At 41.2% G+C, this 25,658-nt stretch overlaps 1 protein-coding gene across 1 annotated transcript; it reads left to right on the top strand.

Moving 5' to 3' along the window:
• The first annotated feature begins 157 nt into the window (after positions 1-157).
• On the top strand, positions 158-25,312 carry LOC5513930 (acetyl-coenzyme A synthetase, cytoplasmic). The gene is made up of 18 exons (XM_048726358.1): positions 158-624; positions 1,828-1,919; positions 2,451-2,554; positions 3,127-3,199; positions 4,622-4,697; positions 4,979-5,090; positions 18,728-18,843; positions 19,093-19,167; positions 20,320-20,437; positions 20,954-21,087; positions 21,457-21,589; positions 21,843-21,899; positions 21,981-22,061; positions 22,591-22,699; positions 23,417-23,556; positions 23,908-23,967; positions 24,452-24,497; positions 24,866-25,312. Exons 1-18 carry the CDS (start codon positions 281-283, stop codon positions 25,075-25,077), a joined length of 2,082 nt encoding a protein of 693 aa, XP_048582315.1. The 5' UTR covers positions 158-280; the 3' UTR covers positions 25,078-25,312.
• Positions 25,313-25,658: the final 346 nt, after the last annotated feature.

Raw genomic sequence — 25,658 nt, 5'->3', positions numbered from 1 at the left:
TTCAATGTCTGTAAAAATGCTTAAAGTGGATCAGAATTATGACACTGACATGGAATTAAGCCATTTTGGGTTATCTAGAACCCTTTAATTAGTTATTTAGGGACTGATTCGCTTTTTGCTTGGTCAGAACTCTGGCTAATTAGAGATGGGGAGTCGAATAATAAAAACAGAAAAATCGGAAAAAGGAAGAATAAAAAAAAATCAAAGATCAGCAGCACACAGGCAACCCGGGGAAGCCTTCGCATCATCCCTACCCCACCCCTCACAGTCTTGTGGAGTAATGTCCAACATGGCGGCTGCTTCTGAACACGAGCGGGAACTAGAGGGCTGGTACAACCCTCCCAAAGAAATCCAAGATGAGGCACATATCGCCTCAATGGATGCATACAAAGCTAGGTACAAGCAATCCATTGAAGATCCCGCTGGCTTTTGGGGAGAAGTCGCAAGCGATTTTTTCTGGAAGGTCCCGCCAAAATCCGACCTCTTTCTGAAATACAACTTTGACTTGGATAACGGAAGTGTGGATATCAAATGGATGCAAGGGGCCAAGACGAATATTTGCTACAATGTCTTGGATAGAAATGTGCATGATAAAGGTTTAGGTGATACTGTGGCTTTTTATTGGTGAGTAGAAAAACATAGTTCGCTTGCATGTGTAGTCTAAACTTTTGTTAAAATTGCCGTCATTAACATAAATATTTCAGCCATTTTCGCCACGTTGATAGCGTAGCTGATTATGGTCAAATGAGGTATTTAATCACTTGTGAGAGCGATATCATGCAAAGGCTAGATAGATTCACACAAGACATAGGTGATAAAAACTAATTCAGTTTCTTTACGAAGTTGTTTTTTTTATTTGATGTCACACATCACATTACAGTTCATTAATTCTTTGCTTGACCGCACATGAACTTATCTCGAATCTCTTATGGTTATAACTTAAGTCAGCTCTATTGTCTTGCAAGTAGTACTTTATTCTAAAGCTAGATATGCCATCCATATTCATATCCGATGTAAACTTCAGGTATGTATTTTTTTTTTCAATAAAAAAAAAACACCTGTTTACAGGACATCCAGCTTCTATCACATGATCTCCCGCTAATTGCTTTTGCCTGGTGCACACTTGTGACATAACGACATAATGACATAGGCGTGTGCATCCTTATGTTCATATTTTTAATTGTAAATGGTTCAACATTTTTACATAAGCCCAACATAACAACATGAACATAACGACATAAGAGAAAAAAACCTTCTTCTTCTAAGTCATTATGTCCATGTCGTTATATGTCGGGCTTAAAAGAGTGCACACGCCTATATTGTTTTTGTCGTTATGTTACTATTGTGCACTAGGCTTTAGTCATAGTATTGATGTTTTTCTGTTTTTTTACCAATATGCAATAAACAAAATTTTTATTCTATTTATACCATTTAGATTTTTTGATAGGAAACTTATTTTTGAATTGCTCATAAACTACTCAGTGAAAATGAATTTGACAGTTGTATCTGTCAAACAAGAAGACAGAAGGAAACTACAATTTTGAATAAAAAAATAACAAATAAAACAAACAAACACATTCACAAATAGCAAAGTACTGAAATATTAATCACAGCTTTCAGCTGAGTAGTATAGAAAGCATGACTGGCCTCATTAAACAACATTGCATTTGTCCATATAAACTTATTTCAAAATAGTATGCATTATGTCAATTTTTCCATACAAAATGTTTTGTAATAATATGAAAATACTGGTTCTTTTTCTCAAATTATTTGTTTAAAACAAAGGTTTCCTGTTGCAAATGTTTTTTTTCTCATTTCATACTCTAGGGAGGGGAATGTACCAGGGGATACCAAGCAGATCACCTATGGAGAGTTACTGAAGCAAGTCTGCAAATTTGCTAATGTCTTAGAGTCAAAAGGTACTTAAGAGTACTACCAACAAATCAGAGATAGTAGATTTGAGACACATTCAAAGATCACCCATGAAATAAATATAATTTTTTTAAAGAAAGAAGCTCAGTTTCTATGGCATGTGCTTGTCTCATGCACAGATTAATGAAATGTGTTTAGCAGAGAAAAATGCCTTTCTTTGGAGTGGTTTGATCAACCTTCATTTTTTTTTTATTAATGAAATATGTTGTGTTTAGCAGAGAAAAATGCCTTTCTTTGTCAGTAGTTTTATCAACATTCATTTTTTTGTTGAAAAAATAATTAAGAGATGAGAGAAAGCAGGGAGAGCAAGTTATTTCTTTCAAAACAACAGTAAAATACTTTGACACACATGGAATTTTTCATTGTCAAAAAAATAGTTGCAAAGAATAATCTTCTAAATTGGATTCACCATTTGTCGTAAGTGTGAAAAAGGGTGATCTAGTTATTTCTTTTAAAATAACAGTATTTTTTACACACCTTTGCCAAGTGTAACCTACTAAATTCACTATTTGTTGTAGGTGTTAAGAAAGGTGATCGCGTCGCTATCTACATGCCCATGATCATGGAGCTTGTTATTGCGATGCTTGCCTGCGCGCGCCTGGGTGCTGTTCACTCTATTGTGGTAAGCTTTTCCTTTCCAGATAGCTTCTGATGATACTAAGCCACAAAAGTCTTGAAAGAAAGGACCGCTGAAGGACAGCACTCATTCATTCATCAATTAGATTGGTTTTATTAATTTTGTATGGAACAATTTATAGCCTGAGGGTAGCAGTGGTTAGATCTTTGTTAAATCATGGCACGATCACAGCTACTGTATGATGGTGTAACAAGTCTAGAAATTACGTGATTTGATTGAAACTACTTTTCAGAGAACATTTAAATAGCTAGTTGCAATGTTTATAATTGTATTGCATAGATTATTTTATACAAGGGTTTTATGGTTTGAATGCATTCAATTTTTTTCAGTTTTTTTGTCCTCCTCTCACCCCCCCCCCCCTCCTGCGCTCTGGGTTTTTGTGCAGGAAAAACTACCAAAGCCTACAGTTACTTGCACAAAAATAAGAACAATGTTGGGTTTTATTGTGGCGTCTAGTGTCAATTATCATATACTTATTTTCTCCTGGTAAGGGATTTTGTCTGATTGTTGTGTTGTGATTTTTGTATAGATTTTTGATTGTTTTTTGTGTTTTATAGTTTGGTGGGTTCTCTGCAGAATCTCTAGCGGAGCGTATACTAGATTCAACATGTAAAATTCTCATCACAGCAGGTGAAGGGGACTAGATTTTGTTTATTTTGCCATTTTACTCTTTCACCACCACAAGCCTCAAATGAGGTTATGTGCTCTCCAAGCTATGTTACCATGGAAACTGCCAGTGGTTAAAGGGTTTAATCTAGTGTTTAAACTATGGCATATTGTCAGCTATTGTTTGTAAGAACCACTTTCAAATTGATTCATCTATATACCAGCTTGTGCTCTTAATGTAAGATCACTTTTTAGCTTTAAGGAAGACCAACAAATAAGATGGGCCTTAGCCGGCTTCCAGGCGGTATCGGTGTTGTCATCACCGAAAACCTGCTCCATTCGGGATCGGGTGCCATCTTGTATTTTAAGCCGCGTGGTTCCTGGGGGCAAGTGCAAAAATGGATGCAGAGGAGGGGGGGGGGGGGGGGGGAGGAAAGAGAACGAGGAAAAAACCGCCTGCACTAATGCCTTTGATTCTCAGGACAAACTTTGAATCCCATCCAACAGCGGACAGGGTTTGTGATTGGTTGAAAAACAATTAGGATGCTTTGATGAGAAGCAGTAACTCCTGAAATGTCACACATTCCCCAAATAAACTTTGAATTAGAAAATGCCATAAGTCGAGTGCTGGAGATTTTAAGAGCAGAATATATTTACTATAATCTCTAAAGTACTCTGTGTCAACGTTTTTCTGCCAAGAGTTTAACAGTTCTGGTCGCAGATCCTTGTTTCGGGTACTGAAAAAGCTGCAGCTGTCCAGTTAATCACTTTCACCTGGGTAGAGGATAGAGATATTTAGATGCTCGATGGCCGTTTCACCTCCAAACCCCAAAGTAATTATTGCTTCCATGGATTTCTTAGCTTTTAGAGCTAGGGCGCCTCTCCAGAGAAATATAGTGGCAACTGTTTCTTGAGAACCGATTACAATGTTTGCTTCGATTTCGAGGATTGCACTAGCTCGAGCAGCTTCTATGCTCTTTCACTGAAGCTGGTTCCAGAAGTTTATAAAACATTTATGTCTTCTGTAAACTGCCAACTCCATGCCGAAGCTCGCACAAAACTTCCTTTGAACCTAGTTTTGGTTTTGATCGAACATTTCTCGATTAGGATCGGCTCTAGGAGAATACGTGACAAGACGGCCGAATTCATTATTAGTTGGGGGCGGATTTGTTAATCAAGAGTATTTGTGTAGGTGTTTTTTTCCTCTTTCCCCCTTGCCCCACATCTGTTTTTCACCGAACGGAGCGGGTATTCTGCGATAACACCTAGTACCGCCTGCAAGCAGGCTAGATTGCCCTCACTACCCTTTTTATTATTATGCACAGTAGCACTGCACTATACACTGAAATTAAAGATTTAAAATGAAAGATTGAAATTTGAAAATGAAGGGTGGTGTACATGCCATTCTATTTGCCATCACAGACCTTTGATTTCTGATTTGTCTAGATGCGTCATATAGAGGTTTGAAGATGATTAACCTCAAAGAGATTGCAGATCATGCTATTATTAAGTGCAGGGAAAGGCAAGTGGTGTTGTTTGTCTTCTAGACAGCTGTGGTGTTAAGTCTATATGAGGTGCACTCACTACTCTTACAACTGGCTGAAAAGAGTTAAATGTTGCCAAAAGAGCCAGCTCAAGTATGTGTGATAAACCATTTGTACCTGTTGTGCCGCACTTAGCTCTAATTTTTTAGCCAAAACGTCCAAAACAATACTGTGCTAGAAATGTGTGAAGTTTGATATTCTATACGATATTCTTCCTAATACAAACTCAGCCCTAGCCTAGTGTCTGGTTTTATTCTAGGTCATTCAATGTAGAGGCATGTATTGTTGTTCGTCATCTTGGGCCAGATAAGAGAGTACCAACAGATCCATCCAGCTCTCCACCCCCAAAGAGACCTTGCCACCAGCTCCAGGTATGAGTCCAAATGTACCGTAAAGATTCAAATAAGCACCCCCTCCTAAATAAGTGCCCACTATGCAATAAACGCCCCAGACCCGACAAATTAAATATGTGCCCCAGGCACTTATTTGAATCATTACGGATACCACCAAATTTAACGCTGTGCTTTACCATACACAGACGTCATTCCACATGTACTGAAGTGTGCATTACCATACACAGACATCATTCCACATGTACTGAAGTGTGCATTACCATACACAGACATCATTCCACGTGTACTGAAGTGTGCATTACCATACACAGACATCATTCCACATGTACTGAAGTGTGCATTACCATACACAGACATCATTTCACATGTACTGAAGTGTGCATTACCATACACAGACATCATCCCACATGTACTGAAGTGTGCATTACCATACACAGACATCATTCCACATGTACTCAAGTGTGCATTACCATACACAGACATCATCCCACATGTACTGAAGTGTACATCACCATACACAGACATCATTCCACATGTACTGAAGTGTGGATTACCATACACAGACATCATTCCACATGTACTGAAGTGTACATCACCATACACAGACATCATTCCACATGTACTGAAGTGTGGATTACCATACACAGACATCATTCCACATGTACTGAAGTGTGCATTACCATACACAGACATCATCCCACATGTACTGAAGTGTACATCACCATACACAGACATCATTCCACATGTACTGAAGTGTGGATTACCATACACAGACATCATTCCACATGTACTGAAGTGTGCATTACCATACACAGACATCATGCCACATGTACTGAAGTGTGCATTACCATACACAGACATCATCCCACATGTACTGAAGTGTGCATTACCATACACAGACATCATCCCACATGTACTGAAGTGTGCATTACCATACACAGACATCATTCCACATGTACTGAAGTGTGCATTACCATACACAGACATCATGCCACATGTACTGAAGTGTGCATTACCATACACAGACATCATCCCACATGTACTGAAGTGTGCATTACCATACACAGACATCATTCCACATGTACTGAAGTGTGCATTACCATACACAGACATCATCCCACATGTACTGAAGTGTGCATTACCATACACAGCCATCATTCCACATGTACTGAAGTGTGCATTACCATACACAGACATCATGCCACATGTACTGAAGTGTGCATTACCATACACAGACATCATCCCACATGTACTGAAGTGTGCATTACCATACACAGACATCATTCCACATGTACTGAAGTGTGCATTACCATACACAGACATCATCCCACATGTACTGAAGTGTGCATTACCATACACAGACATCATTCCACATGTACTGAAGTGTGCATTACCATACACAGACATCATTCCACATGTACTGAAGTGTGGATTACCATACACAGACATCATTCCACATGTACTGAAGTGTACATCACCATACACAGACATCATTCCACATGTACTGAAGTGTGGATTACCATACACAGACATCATTCCACATGTACTGAAGTGTGCATTACCATACACAGACATCATTCCACATGTACTGAAGTGTGGATTACCATACACAGACATCATTCCACATGTACTGAAGTGTACATCACCATACACAGACATCATTCCACATGTACTGAAGTGTGGATTACCATACACAGACATCATTCCACATGTACTGAAGTGTGCATTACCATACACAGACATCATTCCACATGTACTGAAGTGTGCATTACCATACACAGACATCATTCCACATGTACTGAAGTGTGCATTACCATACACAAACATCATTCCACATGTACTGAAGTGTGGATTACCATACACAGACATCATTCCACATGTACTGAAGTGTGCATTACCATACACAGACATCATTCCACATGTACTGAAGTGTGCATTACCATACACAGACATCATCCCACATGTACTGAAGTGTGCATTACCATACACAGACATCATTCCACATGTACTGAAGTGTGCATTACCATACACAGACATCATTCCACCTGTACTGAAGTGTGCATTACCATACACAGACATCATTCCACGTGTACTGAAGTGTGCATTACCATACACAGACATCATTCCACATGCACTGAAGTGTGCATTACCATACACAGACATCATCCCACGTGTACTGAAGTGTGCATTACCATACACAGACATCATCCCACATGTACTGAAGTGTGCATTACCATACACAGACATCATTCCACATGCACTGAAGTGTGCATTACCATACACAGACATCATCCCACATGTACTGAAGTGTGCATTATCATACACAGACATCATCCCACATGTACTGAAGTGTGCATTACCATACACAGACATCATCCCACATGTACTGAAGTGTGCATTACCATACACAGACATCATTCCACATGTACTGAAGTGTGCATTACCATACACAGACACCATTCCACATGTACTGAAGTGTGCATTACCATACACAGACACCATTCCACATGTACTGAAGTGTGCATTACCATACACAGACATCATCCCACATGTACTGAAGTGTGGATTACCATACACAGACATCATTCCACGTGTACTGAAGTGTGCATTACCATACACAGACATCATTCCACATGTACTGAAGTGTGCATTACCATACACAGACATCATTCCACGTGTACTGAAGTGTGCATTACCATACACAGACATCATTCCACTTGTGCTGAAGTGTGCATTACCATACACAGACATCATTCCACATGTACTGAAGTGTGCATTACCATACACAGACATCATTCCTCGTGTGCTGAAGTGTGCATTACCATACACAGACATCATTCCACATGTACTGAAGTGTGCATTACCATACACAGACATCATTCCACATGTACTGAAGTGTGCATTACCATACACAGACATCATTCCACATGTACTGAAGTGTGCATTACCATACACAGACATCATTCCACATGTACTGAAGAGTGGATTACCATACACAGACATCATTCCACATGTACTGAAGTGTACATCACCATACACAGACATCATTCCACATGTACTGAAGTGTGGATTACCATACACAGACATCATTCCACATGTACTGAAGTGTGCATTACCATACACAGACATCATCCCACATGTACTGAAGTGTACATCACCATACACAGACATCATTCCACATGTACTGAAGTGTGGATTACCATACACAGACATCATTCCACATGTACTGAAGTGTGCATTACCATACACAGACATCATTCCACATGTACTGAAGTGTGGATTACCATACACAGACATCATTCCACATGTACTGAAGTGTACATCACCATACACAGACATCATTCCACATGTACTGAAGTGTGGATTACCATACACAGACATCATTCCACATGTACTGAAGTGTGCATTACCATACACAGACATCATTCCACATGTACTGAAGTGTGCATTACCATACACAGACATCATTCCACATGTACTGAAGTGTGGATTACCATACACAGACATCATTCCACATGTACTGAAGTGTGCATTACCATACACAGACATCATTCCACATGTACTGAAGTGTGCATTACCATACACAGACATCATTCCACATGTACTGAAGTGTGCATTACCATACACAGACATCATTCCACATGTACTGAAGTGTGCATTACCATACACAGACATCATTCCACATGTACTGAAGTGTGCATTACCATACACAGACATCATTCCACATGTACTGAAGTGTGCATTACCATACACAGACATCATTCCACGTGTACTGAAGTGTGCATTACCATACACAGACATCATTCCACATGCACTGAAGTGTGCATTACCATACACAGACATCATCCCACGTGTACTGAAGCGTGCATTACCATACACAGACATCATCCCACATGTACTGAAGTGTGCATTACCATACACAGACATCATTCCACATGCACTGAAGTGTGCATTACCATACACAGACATCATCCCACATGTACTGAAGTGTGCATTATCATACACAGACACCATTCCACATGTACTGAAGTGTGCATTACCATACACAGACATCATGCCACATGTACTGAAGTGTGCATTACCATACACAGACATCATCCCACATGTACTGAAGTGTGCATTACCATACACAGACATCATTCCACATGTACTGAAGTGTGCATTACCATACACAGACATCATCCCACATGTACTGAAGTGTGCATTACCATACACAGACATCATTCCACATGTACTGAAGTGTGCATTACCATACACAGACATCATTCCACATGTACTGAAGTGTGGATTACCATACACAGACATCATTCCACATGTACTGAAGTGTACATCACCATACACAGACATCATTCCACATGTACTGAAGTGTGGATTACCATACACAGACATCATTCCACATGTACTGAAGTGTGCATTACCATACACAGACATCATTCCACATGTACTGAAGTGTGGATTACCATACACAGACATCATTCCACATGTACTGAAGTGTACATCACCATACACAGACATCATTCCACATGTACTGAAGTGTGGATTACCATACACAGACATCATTCCACATGTACTGAAGTGTGCATTACCATACACAGACATCATTCCACATGTACTGAAGTGTGCATTACCATACACAGACATCATTCCACATGTACTGAAGTGTGCATTACCATACACAGACATCATTCCACATGTACTGAAGTGTGGATTACCATACACAGACATCATTCCACATGTACTGAAGTGTGCATTACCATACACAGACATCATTCCACATGTACTGAAGTGTGCATTACCATACACAGACATCATCCCACATGTACTGAAGTGTGCATTACCATACACAGACATCATTCCACATGTACTGAAGTGTGCATTACCATACACAGACATCATTCCACATGTACTGAAGTGTGCATTACCATACACAGACATCATTCCACGTGTACTGAAGTGTGCATTACCATACACAGACATCATTCCACATGCACTGAAGTGTGCATTACCATACACAGACATCATCCCACGTGTACTGAAGTGTGCATTACCATACACAGACATCATCCCACATGTACTGAAGTGTGCATTACCATACACAGACATCATTCCACATGCACTGAAGTGTGCATTACCATACACAGACATCATCCCACATGTACTGAAGTGTGCATTATCATACACAGACATCATCCCACATGTACTGAAGTGTGCATTACCATACACAGACATCATCCCACATGTACTGAAGTGTGCATTACCATACACAGACATCATTCCACATGTACTGAAGTGTGCATTACCATACACAGACACCATTCCACATGTACTGAAGTGTGCATTACCATACACAGACACCATTCCACATGTACTGAAGTGTGCATTACCATACACAGACATCATCCCACATGTACTGAAGTGTGGATTACCATACACAGACATCATTCCACGTGTACTGAAGTGTGCATTACCATACACAGACATCATTCCACATGTACTGAAGTGTGCATTACCATACACAGACATCATTCCACGTGTACTGAAGTGTGCATTACCATACACAGACATCATTCCACGTGTGCTGAAGTGTGCATTACCATACACAGACATCATTCCACATGTACTGAAGTGTGCATTACCATACACAGACATCATTCCTCGTGTGCTGAAGTGTGCATTACCATACACAGACATCATTCCACATGTACTGAAGTGTGCATTACCATACACAGACATCATTCCACATGTACTGAAGTGTGCATTACCATACACAGACATCATTCCACATGTACTGAAGTGTGGATTACCATACACAGACATCATTCCACATGTACTGAAGTGTACATCACCATACACAGACATCATTCCACATGTACTGAAGTGTGGATTACCATACACAGACATCATTCCACATGTACTGAAGTGTGCATTACCATACACAGACATCATTCCACATGTACTGAAGTGTGCATTACCATACACAGACATCATTCCACATGTACTGAAGTGTGCATTACCATACACAGACATCATTCCACATGTACTGAAGTGTGCATTACCATACACAGACATCATTCCACGTGTACTGAAGTGTGCATTACCATACACAGACATCATTCCACATGCACTGAAGTGTGCATTACCATACACAGACATCATCCCACGTGTACTGAAGTGTGCATTACCATACACAGACATCATTCCACATGTACTGAAGTGTGCATTACCATACACAGACACCATTCCACATGTACTGAAGTGTGCATTACCATACACAGACACCATTCCACATGTACTGAAGTGTGCATTACCATACACAGACATCATCCCACATGTACTGAAGTGTGGATTACCATACACAGACATCATTCCACGTGTACTGAAGTGTGCATTACCATACACAGACATCATTCCACATGCACTGAAGTGTGCATTACCATACACAGACATCATCCCACGTGTACTGAAGTGTGCATTACCATACACAGACATCATTCCACATGTACTGAAGTGTGCATTACCATACACAGACATCATTCCACGTGTGCTGAAGTGTGCATTACCATACACAGACATCATTCCACATGTACTGAAGTGTGCATTACCATACACAGACATCATTCCACATGTACTGAAGTGTGCATTACCATACACAGACATCATCCCACATGTACTGAAGTGTGCATTACCATACACAGACATCATTCCACATGTACTGAAGTGTGCATTACCATACACAGACATCATTCCACATGTACTGAAGTGTGGATTACCATACACAGACATCATTCCACATGTACTGAAGTGTACATCACCATACACAGACATCATTCCACATGTACTGAAGTGTGGATTACCATACACAGACATCATTCCACATGTACTGAAGTGTGCATTACCATACACAGACATCATTCCACATGTACTGAAGTGTGGATTACCATACACAGACATCATTCCACATGTACTGAAGTGTACATCACCATACACAGACATCATTCCACATGTACTGAAGTGTGGATTACCATACACAGACATCATTCCACATGTACTGAAGTGTGCATTACCATACACAGACATCATTCCACATGTACTGAAGTGTGCATTACCATACACAGACATCATTCCACATGTACTGAAGTGTGCATTACCATACACAGACATCATTCCACATGTACTGAAGTGTGGATTACCATACACAGACATCATTCCACATGTACTGAAGTGTGCATTACCATACACAGACATCATTCCACATGTACTGAAGTGTGCATTACCATACACAGACATCATCCCACATGTACTGAAGTGTGCATTACCATACACAGACATCATTCCACATGTACTGAAGTGTGCATTACCATACACAGACATCATTCCACATGTACTGAAGTGTGCATTACCATACACAGACATCATTCCACATGTACTGAAGTGTGGATTACCATACACAGACATCATTCCACATGTACTGAAGTGTACATCACCATACACAGACATCATTCCACATGTACTGAAGTGTGGATTACCATACACAGACATCATTCCACATGTACTGAAGTGTGCATTACCATACACAGACATCATTCCACATGTACTGAAGTGTGCATTACCATACACAGACATCATTCCACATGTACTGAAGTGTGCATTACCATACACAGACATCATTCCACATGTACTGAAGTGTGCATTACCATACACAGACATCATTCCACGTGTACTGAAGTGTGCATTACCATACACAGACATCATTCCACATGCACTGAAGTGTGCATTACCATACACAGACATCATCCCACGTGTACTGAAGTGTGCATTACCATACACAGACATCATTCCACATGTACTGAAGTGTGCATTACCATACACAGACACCATTCCACATGTACTGAAGTGTGCATTACCATACACAGACACCATTCCACATGTACTGAAGTGTGCATTACCATACACAGACATCATCCCACATGTACTGAAGTGTGGATTACCATACACAGACATCATTCCACGTGTACTGAAGTGTGCATTACCATACACAGACATCATTCCACATGCACTGAAGTGTGCATTACCATACACAGACATCATCCCACGTGTACTGAAGTGTGCATTACCATACACAGACATCATTCCACATGTACTGAAGTGTGCATTACCATACACAGACATCATTCCACGTGTGCTGAAGTGTGCATTACCATACACAGACATCATTCCACATGTACTGAAGTGTGCATTACCATACACAGACATCATTCCACATGTACTGAAGTGTGCATTACCATACACAGACATCATCCCACATGTACTGAAGTGTGCATTACCATACACAGACATCATTCCACATGTACTGAAGTGTGCATTACCATACACAGACATCATTCCACATGTACTGAAGTGTGGATTACCATACACAGACATCATTCCACATGTACTGAAGTGTACATCACCATACACAGACATCATTCCACATGTACTGAAGTGTGGATTACCATACACAGACATCATTCCACATGTACTGAAGTGTGCATTACCATACACAGACATCATTCCACATGTACTGAAGTGTGGATTACCATACACAGACATCATTCCACATGTACTGAAGTGTACATCACCATACACAGACATCATTCCACATGTACTGAAGTGTGGATTACCATACACAGACATCATTCCACATGTACTGAAGTGTGCATTACCATACACAGACATCATTCCACATGTACTGAAGTGTGCATTACCATACACAGACATCATTCCACATGTACTGAAGTGTGCATTACCATACACAGACATCATTCCACATGTACTGAAGTGTGGATTACCATACACAGACATCATTCCACATGTACTGAAGTGTGCATTACCATACACAGACATCATTCCACATGTACTGAAGTGTGCATTACCATACACAGACATCATCCCACATGTACTGAAGTGTGCATTACCATACACAGACATCATTCCACATGTACTGAAGTGTGCATTACCATACACAGACATCATTCCACATGTACTGAAGTGTGCATTACCATACACAGACATCATTCCACGTGTACTGAAGTGTGCATTACCATACACAGACATCATTCCACATGCACTGAAGTGTGCATTACCATACACAGACATCATCCCACGTGTACTGAAGTGTGCATTACCATACACAGACATCATCCCACATGTACTGAAGTGTGCATTACCATACACAGACATCATTCCACATGCACTGAAGTGTGCATTACCATACACAGACATCATCCCACATGTACTGAAGTGTGCATTATCATACACAGACACCATTCCACATGTACTGAAGTGTGCATTACCATACACAGACATCATTCCACATGTACTGAAGTGTGCATTACCATACACAGACATCATTCCACGTGTACTGAAGTGTGCATTACCATACACAGACATCATTCCACATGCACTGAAGTGTGCATTACCATACACAGACATCATCCCACGTGTACTGAAGTGTGCATTACCATACACAGACATCATCCCACATGTACTGAAGTGTGCATTACCATACACAGACATCATTCCACATGCACTGAAGTGTGCATTACCATACACAGACATCATCCCACATGTACTGAAGTGTGCATTATCATACACAGACATCATCCCACATGTACTGAAGTGTGCATTACCATACACAGACATCATCCCACATGTACTGAAGTGTGCATTACCATACACAGACATCATTCCACATGTACTGAAGTGTGCATTACCATACACAGACACCATTCCACATGTACTGAAGTGTGCATTACCATACACAGACACCATTCCACATGTACTGAAGTGTGCATTACCATACACAGACATCATCCCACATGTACTGAAGTGTGCATTACCATACACAGGCATCATTCCACATGTACTGAAGTGTGCATTACCATACACAGACACCATTCCACATGTACTGAAGTGTACATTACCATACACAGACGTCATTCAACATGTACTGACGTGTGCATTACCATACACAGGCATCATTCCACATGTACTGAAGTGTGCATTACCATACACAGACACCATTCCACATGTACTGAAGTGTACATTACCATTCACAGACGTCATTCAACATGTACTGACGTGTGCATTACCATACACAGGCATCATTCCACATGTACTGAAGTGTGCATTACCAAACACAGACATCATTCCACATGTACTGAAGTGTACATTACCATACACAGACATCATTCAACATGTACTGACGTGTGCATTACCATACACAGGCATCATTCCACATGTACTGAAGTGTGCATTACCATACACAGACACCATTCCACATGTACTGAAGTGTACATTACCATACACAGACATCATTCAACATGTACTGACGTGTGCATTACCATACACAGGCATCATTCCACATGTACTGAAGTGTGCATTACCATACACAGACGTCATTCCACATGTACTGAAGTGTGCATTACCATACACAGACATCATTCCACATGTACTGAAGTGTGCATTACCATACACAGGCATCATTTTACATGTACTGAAGTGTGCATTACCATACACAGACATCATTCAACATGTACTGACGTGTGCATTACCACACACAGACATCATTCAACATGTACTGAAGTGTGCATTACCATACTCTGACAGCATTCCACATGTACTGAAGCACAGATATCATTTCCACACATTACTATACACAGACGTCATTCCACATGTACTGAAGTGTACATTACTATACACAGACATCATTTGACATGTAATGAAGTGTGCATTACCATACACAGACATCATTCCACATGTACTGAAGTGTGCATTACCATACACAGACATCATTCCACATGTACTGAAGTGTGGATTACCATACACAGACATCATTCCACATGTACTGAAGTGTGCATTACCATACACAGACATCATTCCACATGTACTGAAGTGTGCATTACCATACACAGACATCATCCCACATGTACTGAAGTGTGCATTACCATACACAGACATCATTCCACATGTACTGAAGTGTGCATTACCATACACAGACATCATTCCACATGTACTGAAGTGTGCATTACCATACACAGACATCATTCCAAGTGTACTGAAGTGTGCATTACCATACACAGACATCATTTCACATGCACTGAAGTGTGCATTACCATACACAGACATCATCCCACGTGTACTGAAGTGTGCATTACCATACACAGACATCATCCCACATGTACTGAAGTGTGCATTACCATACACAGACATCATTCCACATGCACTGAAGTGTGCATTACCATACACAGACATCATCCCACATGTACTGAAGTGTGCATTATCATACACAGACACCATTCCACATGTACTGAAGTGTGCATTACCATACACAGACATCATTCCACATGTACTGAAGTGTGCATTACCATACACAGACATCATTCCACGTGTACTGAAGTGTGCATTACCATACACAGACATCATTCCACATGCACTGAAGTGTGCATTACCATACACAGACATCATCCCACGTGTACTGAAGTGTGCATTACCATACACAGACATCATCCCACATGTACTGAAGTGTGCATTACCATACACAGACATCATTCCACATGCACTGAAGTGTGCATTACCATACACAGACATCATCCCACATGTACTGAAGTGTGCATTATCATACACAGACATCATCCCACATGTACTGAAGTGTGCATTACCATACACAGACATCATCCCACATGTACTGAAGTGTGCATTACCATACACAGACATCATTCCACATGTACTGAAGTGTGCATTACCATACACAGACACCATTCCACATGTACTGAAGTGTGCATTACCATACACAGACACCATTCCACATGTACTGAAGTGTGCATTACCATACACAGACATCATCCCACATGTACTGAAGTGTGCATTACCATACACAGGCATCATTCCACATGTACTGAAGTGTGCATTACCATACACAGACACCATTCCACATGTACTGAAGTGTACATTACCATACACAGACGTCATTCAACATGTACTGACGTGTGCATTACCATACACAGGCATCATTCCACATGTACTGAAGTGTGCATTACCATACACAGACACCATTCCACATGTACTGAAGTGTACATTACCATTCACAGACGTCATTCAACATGTACTGACGTGTGCATTACCATGCACAGGCATCATTCCACATGTACTGAAGTGTGCATTACCAAACACAGACATCATTCCACATGTACTGAAGTGTGCATTACCATACACAGACATCATTCCACGTGTACTGAAGTGTGCATTACCATACACAGACATCATTCCACATGCACTGAAGTGTGCATTACCATACACAGACATCATCCCACGTGTACTGAAGTGTGCATTACCATACACAGACATCATCCCACATGTACTGAAGTGTGCATTACCATACACAGACATCATTCCACATGCACTGAAGTGTGCATTACCATACACAGACATCATCCCACATGTACTGAAGTGTGCATTATCATACACAGACATCATCCCACATGTACTGAAGTGTGCATTACCATACACAGACATCATCCCACATGTACTGAAGTGTGCATTACCATACACAGACATCATTCCACATGTACTGAAGTGTGCATTACCATACACAGACACCATTCCACATGTACTGAAGTGTGCATTACCATACACAGACACCATTCCACATGTACTGAAGTGTGCATTACCATACACAGACATCATCCCACATGTACTGAAGTGTGCATTACCATACACAGGCATCATTCCACATGTACTGAAGTGTGCATTACCATACACAGACACCATTCCACATGTACTGAAGTGTACATTACCATACACAGACGTCATTCAACATGTACTGACGTGTGCATTACCATACACAGGCATCATTCCACATGTACTGAAGTGTGCATTACCATACACAGACACCATTCCACATGTACTGAAGTGTACATTACCATTCACAGACGTCATTCAACATGTACTGACGTGTGCATTACCATGCACAGGCATCATTCCACATGTACTGAAGTGTGCATTACCAAACACAGACATCATTCCACATGTACTGAAGTGTACATTACCATACACAGACATCATTCAACATGTACTGACGTGTGCATTACCATACACAGGCATCATTCCACATGTACTGAAGTGTGCATTACCATACACAGACACCATTCCACATGTACTGAAGTGTACATTACCATACACAGACATCATTCAACATGTACTGACGTGTGCATTACCATACACAGGCATCATTCCACATGTACTGAAGTGTGCATTACCATACACAGGTTTCATTCCACATGTACTGAAGTGTGCATTACCATACACAGACATCATTCCACATGTACTGAAGTGTGCATTACCATACACAGGCATCATTTTACATGTACTGAAGTGTGCATTACCATACACAGACATCATTCAACATGTACTGACGTGTGCATTACCACACACAGACATCATTCAACATGTACTGAAGTGTGCATTACCATACTCTGACAGCATTCCACATGTACTGAAGCACAGATATCATTTCCACACATTACTATACACAGACGTCATTCCACATGTACTGAAGTGTACATTACTATACACAGACATCATTTGACATGTAATGAAGTGTGCATTACCATACACAGACATCATTTGACAGCTCCATTGACTGCTGGTGGCATGAGGTTATGGCGGAGGCAAGTGACGAGCATGATACAGTGTGGGTAGATGCCGAAGATCCACTGTTCATGCTTTATACAAGGTAAGTACTGATAAGCACTGATGGCTTTCACAATGCTACAGTGGTACCTCTATTATTAAAGCAGCCAATTTACCATTTTTCAAAGTCCAGAAATATATTAATATCTTAAAACTGTTTCTAGAAATACATTTCTTTTATTTCAATGATTATCTAGACCCAGGGGATACTAACAAAGGTTTGAAGGTTCAAATATTTTAACTTATTTTTAAGGGAGGGGTAAAAATACAATTCTTTTTTGTTACTTTTCAGTGGATCTACTGGTAAACCTAAAGGTGTTCTACACACCCATGGTGGCTACATGCTTTATACTGCCTTGACATTCAGGTAAGAAGACAAATGAATGTTTTAACCTTGGTTTAACTTAGGCTCATAATGACGACACCCAGAGATATGAAAAGGTGATAACAAACATAGGGGTGCAGGTCCAAAGAGCAATTAACAGACCCACAAAAATGTTCTTTAAGGTTCAAAAATTATACACTCCAGAATTCCTCTTCTGTGAAAATAGTATACAAACAAATTCTGCAACCAAATATGTTACAGCAAGGGTCTTCAGCTCATTTGCTTTTTTGTTTGTTTGTTTGATTTTTTGTTTGTTTTCAATGTGCAGTATTTATTAAAGGCATATTTCAAGAATAAAATGTGTGCACCAAATTGGCAGCCTTAAAATAATTTTGAGCAAAGATGAGACCCAACAATATTCTAGCTGTGTTTGGGCAACCCTTAAACACGAACGCGCACTATAAAAGGGACTTGCCTTAGGCAAGCTGTCATTCGTTATTTGACATCATTCAGTGCAGAGCACCGTAGAGAGGCAAGAAAGCTATAAGAGAGCTCAAGATTGGTCGAAAACACATCATTGAAGTTAACACAGTCTATATATTAGCCTTTTGTTATAACGACACTAAATACAAGGGGGTTTAGTTCATGTGCGCACCTGAATGATGCCATTTCAAATGAGCGGGCGCACACTGTTTTTGAATTTTATTTTTCAATTCCAACGAGCGTGTGCTGTGTTTGATTTCTCAATGAAAATTGTTGCTCTTGTTTTTGAAGAGAATTGACTCCAAACACTTACCCGAATATGCCTGATAGTTCTTTAACAATCTCTTGTATTTTACAGTTGTCATACTGTTTTCTTCTGGCAGTCAGTTTCAGAGGTCCTCACTCAATAATGTCTAGCTTTGAATGCCGATGACTTGCGCGAGAGCTTGCGAAAAAGGGGGCGGAGCGATCCCTTTTATAGCGCGCGTAGGTGTTTTAACATTGCCTGTATCAAACTTGTTGCACACTTAATAATATCTTGAAGTATCCCTATCCTAAGTTAATTGACTTGAAAACATTCCTCATTTGAGTAAGTTGATCTTATTGTGAGAGAATCTGTTGCTTGGTCTTGGTTACTTAGCTTGTACAAGCATTTTTTCTTTGGTTCAATCTTTTGTATTCCGCTGGCTAGACCAAGCACTTTGTTTCTAGATACTCATTTGATTACCACCCTGGAGAGGTGTACTGGTGCACTGCCGACATTGGCTGGATCACAGGGCATAGCTATATAACTTATGGACCGATGGCTAACGGCGCCATTAGTGTATTGGTAGGTTATATTCATCCCTTAGACACCTTTTTCTAGTCTGGCTTAGTTTCCACTGTTTTACTAGCTGGGAAAAAGGCACTGGGTGCCTTAATAATGACTAGCTAACAATCAGTTATACATATATCGTTTATCCAATTAAAGATCCTGGTTAACTGGCTGCAAGATTAGGAACTTAGGAACAACCTAGAACAAGCCAGTGTTTCTGTTGGTTTAGCACAGGCTAGTCGCAAAGTAAATAGTTCAGACGCGTACACAGGGGTGCACGTGCATCCCCGCTTGGCGGCCAAAAACTTGGTCATTTCTTATTAAGGAATCTTCAAATACTGTGCTTTTTCCATATGATACCCACGACTGCACACACACCCTCAGCGAATCCTACGCTCTTGTATTGTGAGTGCTAACCCTGTGGTGCTTACAAACCAACACATGCTATTCACAACTTGACAATAGATCATGGATTTTCTCTCCATAAACTATCTATTCACTATTTTTTATTTACTTATTTTTTGTTTCCAGTTTGAAGGCACCCCGTTTTATCCAGATTGTGGACGCTTCTGGGATATTGTAGATAAATACAAGGTCTCTAAATTCTACACAGCTCCAACTGCTATTAGATCCTTAATGAAATTTGGCAAGGAAATTGTCACCAGGTAAGTGCGTGATTATCCTGAGAACCAGAGGCTCTAAGTTACAGGGGGTGGATAAAGCACACTTTCAGACTTTGGAACTCAAATGATTGGCCTTGAGAGAATTTCTGTTTCAAAATTGCTAGGCAACTGCTGAAGATCTTGCTGGGGCCCCCTGCTTCATAACAACAAATAATGCAGAGCAGCGGCTTGTCAACCATTATCTGAACGTTGTGTTTGATTGGTATCTGGCACCCAGGGTGGTCTATCCAGGGCAGTGTGAAAAATTTCAAAACAACATGGCTTGTCAAAAACCTGAATTTTTATTAGAAACCGTGGAGGTAACTAGTCTCTATCAACCATGTATAACCCGAGACATCCTTACTTGTTCAGCCACAACCTGGAATCCCTGAAAGTTCTCGGTACTGTTGGAGAGCCAATCAACCCAGAAGCGTGGCTTTGGTACTATCATGTTGTCGGCCATAACAAGTGTGCGATTGTAGATACTTACTGGCAAACCGAAACGGTGAGGCGATTAGATACTTTACATTAGCCATACAATAACCTGTTTGCAGCTGTTTTTCAAGTCAAAAAGAGGATGCATAGAATCGCTAAATGGGAGGGAATGTTTTTTTTAGGCTAGGAGCTTTGCTTTTTTTATTACAAAAATTCTCTTTTTTTCTATGCAGAATTACTCTGAAGGGTTTTTTTCTATGAAATTTGTACAACCTCCTCCCAACTTTCTACGTTATGGTCTCTTTTTTGTTTTGTTATAACAGGGAGGTCACGTAATCACTCCCTTGCCTGGAGCAACTCGTACCCGCCCCGGAGCAGCGGTGAGCACAAAGATGTATTATCACTACAACTTATAAATTCAACTTGATTTCTACCTGAAATTCCAACTTTTTACTCCACAGACCTTCCCGTTCTTTGGTGTCGAGCCCGCTATCGTTGACGAGAAAGGCAATGAGCTTGAGGGTCCCTGCGAGGGGTTCCTGGTAAGCAATGGTGGATCCATGAGGGTGTCGTTTCCCCCCCCCCCCCCCCTTTGAATTAAAATTTCAGTGGATTGTATTGGAGTTAAAGAAGAAGGCCAATCACGCCGCCATTTTATGCTTCTACTCAATGCCGAGTCCCACAAAGAATCCATTTCCATCGGCTTATTCAAGCGAGAAGTTTCCTCGCAAGTAAACCGTAAATAGAATAAAAAACCGCAAATAAGTCCACGAATTCCCCTCCCGTATACATTCCTTTATTTTAGATGCCCCCCCCCCCCCCCCCCCATCCCTTCAAGCCCCTTTGCGCATGGTCTCCTGTGGGCCACGCTAGAGTTAAAACCCCAGGATTCTTGAACAATTAAATTGACCAATTGTGATTGTTCTCAGGCTTCTCCTCTTGTATAGATCTTTCTTGAGAGAACTAAGGCCCTCGGGAATCCCTCGACCTAGCCCAAGTGTGTTCCCTCCCCCCCTCCCGCGTGTATGTTTTTTTTAACAGACTTAAATATTTTTGTCCGTGCCTTTTCAGGTAATCAAGCGACCATGGCCAGGGATGGCACGTACCATCTACGGCAACCACAAGCGATTTGAGAACGTCTACTTTGACAAGTTCCGCGGTTACTACACCACGGGTGATGGTGAGAATAGTTCTCTTTTCACAGGCGGTATTGCACGCTTGAAGTGTCCTACTTTCTCTCGCGGTGGTCCCTGCAATGCCAGGGCTGTTGAATAAGGGGCCATGAAAACTGCGAAGGAAATCGGGAAAAGTTGCGAAAATCCGGAACCCGCTTTGTTTAAAGAAACCGCAAAACCACACCAAAAAAAAAATATTAAAACCGTAAAAACGCACTAATTTTTGGACAAAACCGCTAACCCTTGCGCCCGCTCCTGTTTATATACCTGCTGGGTGATATTGTGAGTAAGTTTGCCAACATTTCCTTCGTCTTGTGATCAATCGAACGAGGCTATGCCAGCAATGTAGGCACAGGTAGCCCATGCTCACGGCTAGTGTAGGTTTATTACAGAGTTTGTATGAGCGAACAAATCTTGTTGAAATAAATATGCTGATTTGAAAATAAAACAGTAGCTTGACGTTGCTGCTACTCAAACCTGCCATTTTTTGCCATTCTAAGCTGTGTTTGCCGCTGCAAATTTTTCCCGTTGCTTTCTATATATACATTTTTTTATACAGAACATATATTATTCCCTTATTCCCCCGTTAAACAAACCCACTGAACCTACACTCGCGTGAGCCTGGGCTATCTGTGATGTAGGGTGATGTTAATTTTGATAAAACAATTCCAGTATTTTTTTTTTTTTCACCAGTTTACGATCTTGTTTCTGTGTTATGCCAGGTTGCAAACGAGACGAGAATGGTTATTACTGGGTGACGGGCAGAACGGACGACTGTATGAATGTCAGCGGTCACTTGTTGTCTACTGCGCAGATCGAGAGCGCATTGGTGGAGCATGACGCCGTCAGCGAGGCCGCAGTGGTACGTACCGGGGGTGGGAGAGGTCTCCCCTCTCTCTACGTAGATGAATTATGGTACAACTAGAACAAACTACAAACAACAAGTGAGGCCCATTGGTACGTAGATAGATTATGATACAATCAGAATAATAAGAAAACAGCGAGGCCCAGTGGTACGTAGATATATGGTGAAAACTAGAACAATCAGAATAATAAAAAAAACAGTGAGGCCCGGTGGTACGTAGATAAATTTCCTGTTTCATGTCTTATTTCATGTCCTGTTCCTGTCCTATTTCATGGCCTATTTCATGTCCTGTTTCCTGTCCTATTTCATGGCCTATTTTATGTCCTGTTTCATATTGTCTTATTCTAGGTTTCCTGTCCGCACAAGGAGAAAGGTGAAGGGATCTACTGTTTCGCGACCTTAATGGAGGTATGGACCATTTTCTTTCCACTATAACATTTCCTAGGAGCGCCAGCTCTAACATCCCCGTTTAGGCTAGATGGAGCGCCAGCTCTAACATCCCCGTTTAGGCTAGATGGAGCGCCATCTCTAACATCCCCGTTTAGGCTAGATGGAGCGCCAGCTCTAACATCCCCGTTTAGGCTAGATGGAGCGCCATCTCTAACATCCCCGTTTAGGCTAGATGGAGCGCCAGCTCTAACATCCCCGTTTAGGCTAGATGGGCTCGTTACACTCCTTTTACAGCAAGACGTAAATGCAAAGTATTTCTGCATCTACTGTTCACTCGAGCCCATCGAAACCAAAAATACACACTCTCTTTCTTACACACATTTGACAGTGAATTTGCCCCCCCCCCCCCTCCCCCTCTCCCCTATTAATTCGATCTAACGCCGATGCCCGTGGAGGCTCGAATCTATTCGGATGCGTATGAATCCTGTGTGATATTTTTCAGAATGTCGAGCTGGACGAAAAGCTGATCAGGGAACTCAAACAAAAAGGTAGTTCTGCGCGCTGTCGAAACCTGCTAACACTGCACTCATGCTGGCTTTTTTAGCACACTACAGTCGCTCAAAGCTCCATTACATTAGCATATACAACCGTGGACACTAACTATAACTGGGACACTTTTAAATGAAATGATCGCACTTGTGGATGGTTATTTTTAAGATTTCTGATTACCTTTTTAACGATAACCGCTGTATTTTCAAATATAAAAAAGGAGTGGCTGTTCGGCAATCTTTACTGGCCAATCTCTGGTCAATCTCTAGATTGAATCGCAGCGAGTTTGGTATCGAAAGTGTCCTTTTTATTTATTATACCCTCGCTTAGCTATTGGATATAAGAATGCTGTTTGTTTGATTTCCAGTTCGTCTGAAGATCGGTCCGTTCGCCTCGCCAGATGTCATTCAAAGCGCGCCCGCCTTGCCGAAGACACGCTCGGGCAAGATCATGAGACGAGTACTTCGCCAAGTAGCGAAGAACGACCGCCAAACGGGCGACCTCTCCACCATCTACGACCCGGCGGTGGTGGATAGTCTGTTCGAGGCCAGGCCGCACGTCCCTTTTTTACCTGATTAAGACTGGACACTAGTACCTAGGAAGCAAATGAGAGTGACGAAGACCAAACTAGTCTCGTTTATTGGGGAAGGATGGGGGTTGACAAGGGAGAGGGCGGGATTGTTTCATTCAACTCTACGCATACTGTTCGCGGTATTCTGTAATTATGCTATTACTGTGAAATATTTAATCACAATAAATCTCAAACATAATGATGAAGGTACTCATGTACATGTGGAATAAATGTCTGTTATTATCTGTTGTGTTGAATCACATCATGGTCGTGTTTGCGAGCTCAAAGTGAGTGGTGAATAATTGGACGGATACCCGGCGTACCCTCCACTCCCCAATCCCCCTTCACCAAAAAAGTGGATCACTTCTTATTGAAGGATAGCCAAATACTATCTCCTACATATGATACCCATGACTGCCCCTCCCCCCCCCCCACCCTAACCACCCAGGGCCTGTCCCTGGATACCCCCCCCCCCCCCCCCCCCCTAGATCCTGGATCCTTTAGGGAAAGGGAGAAATAGACGTTATCCTACTGGCTAGAAGCTGGACACGAAAAAAATCGCCCAAACATTACAAAACGATAGAGCCAT

The sequence above is a fragment of the Nematostella vectensis genome, chromosome 4 (genome assembly GCF_932526225.1).
Source record: "Nematostella vectensis chromosome 4, jaNemVect1.1, whole genome shotgun sequence".
Taxonomy (NCBI): Eukaryota; Metazoa; Cnidaria; class Anthozoa; order Actiniaria; family Edwardsiidae; genus Nematostella; species Nematostella vectensis.
The sequence above is the reverse complement of the archived record's forward strand: the minus strand, read 5'-3'. Positions and strand labels throughout refer to the sequence as shown.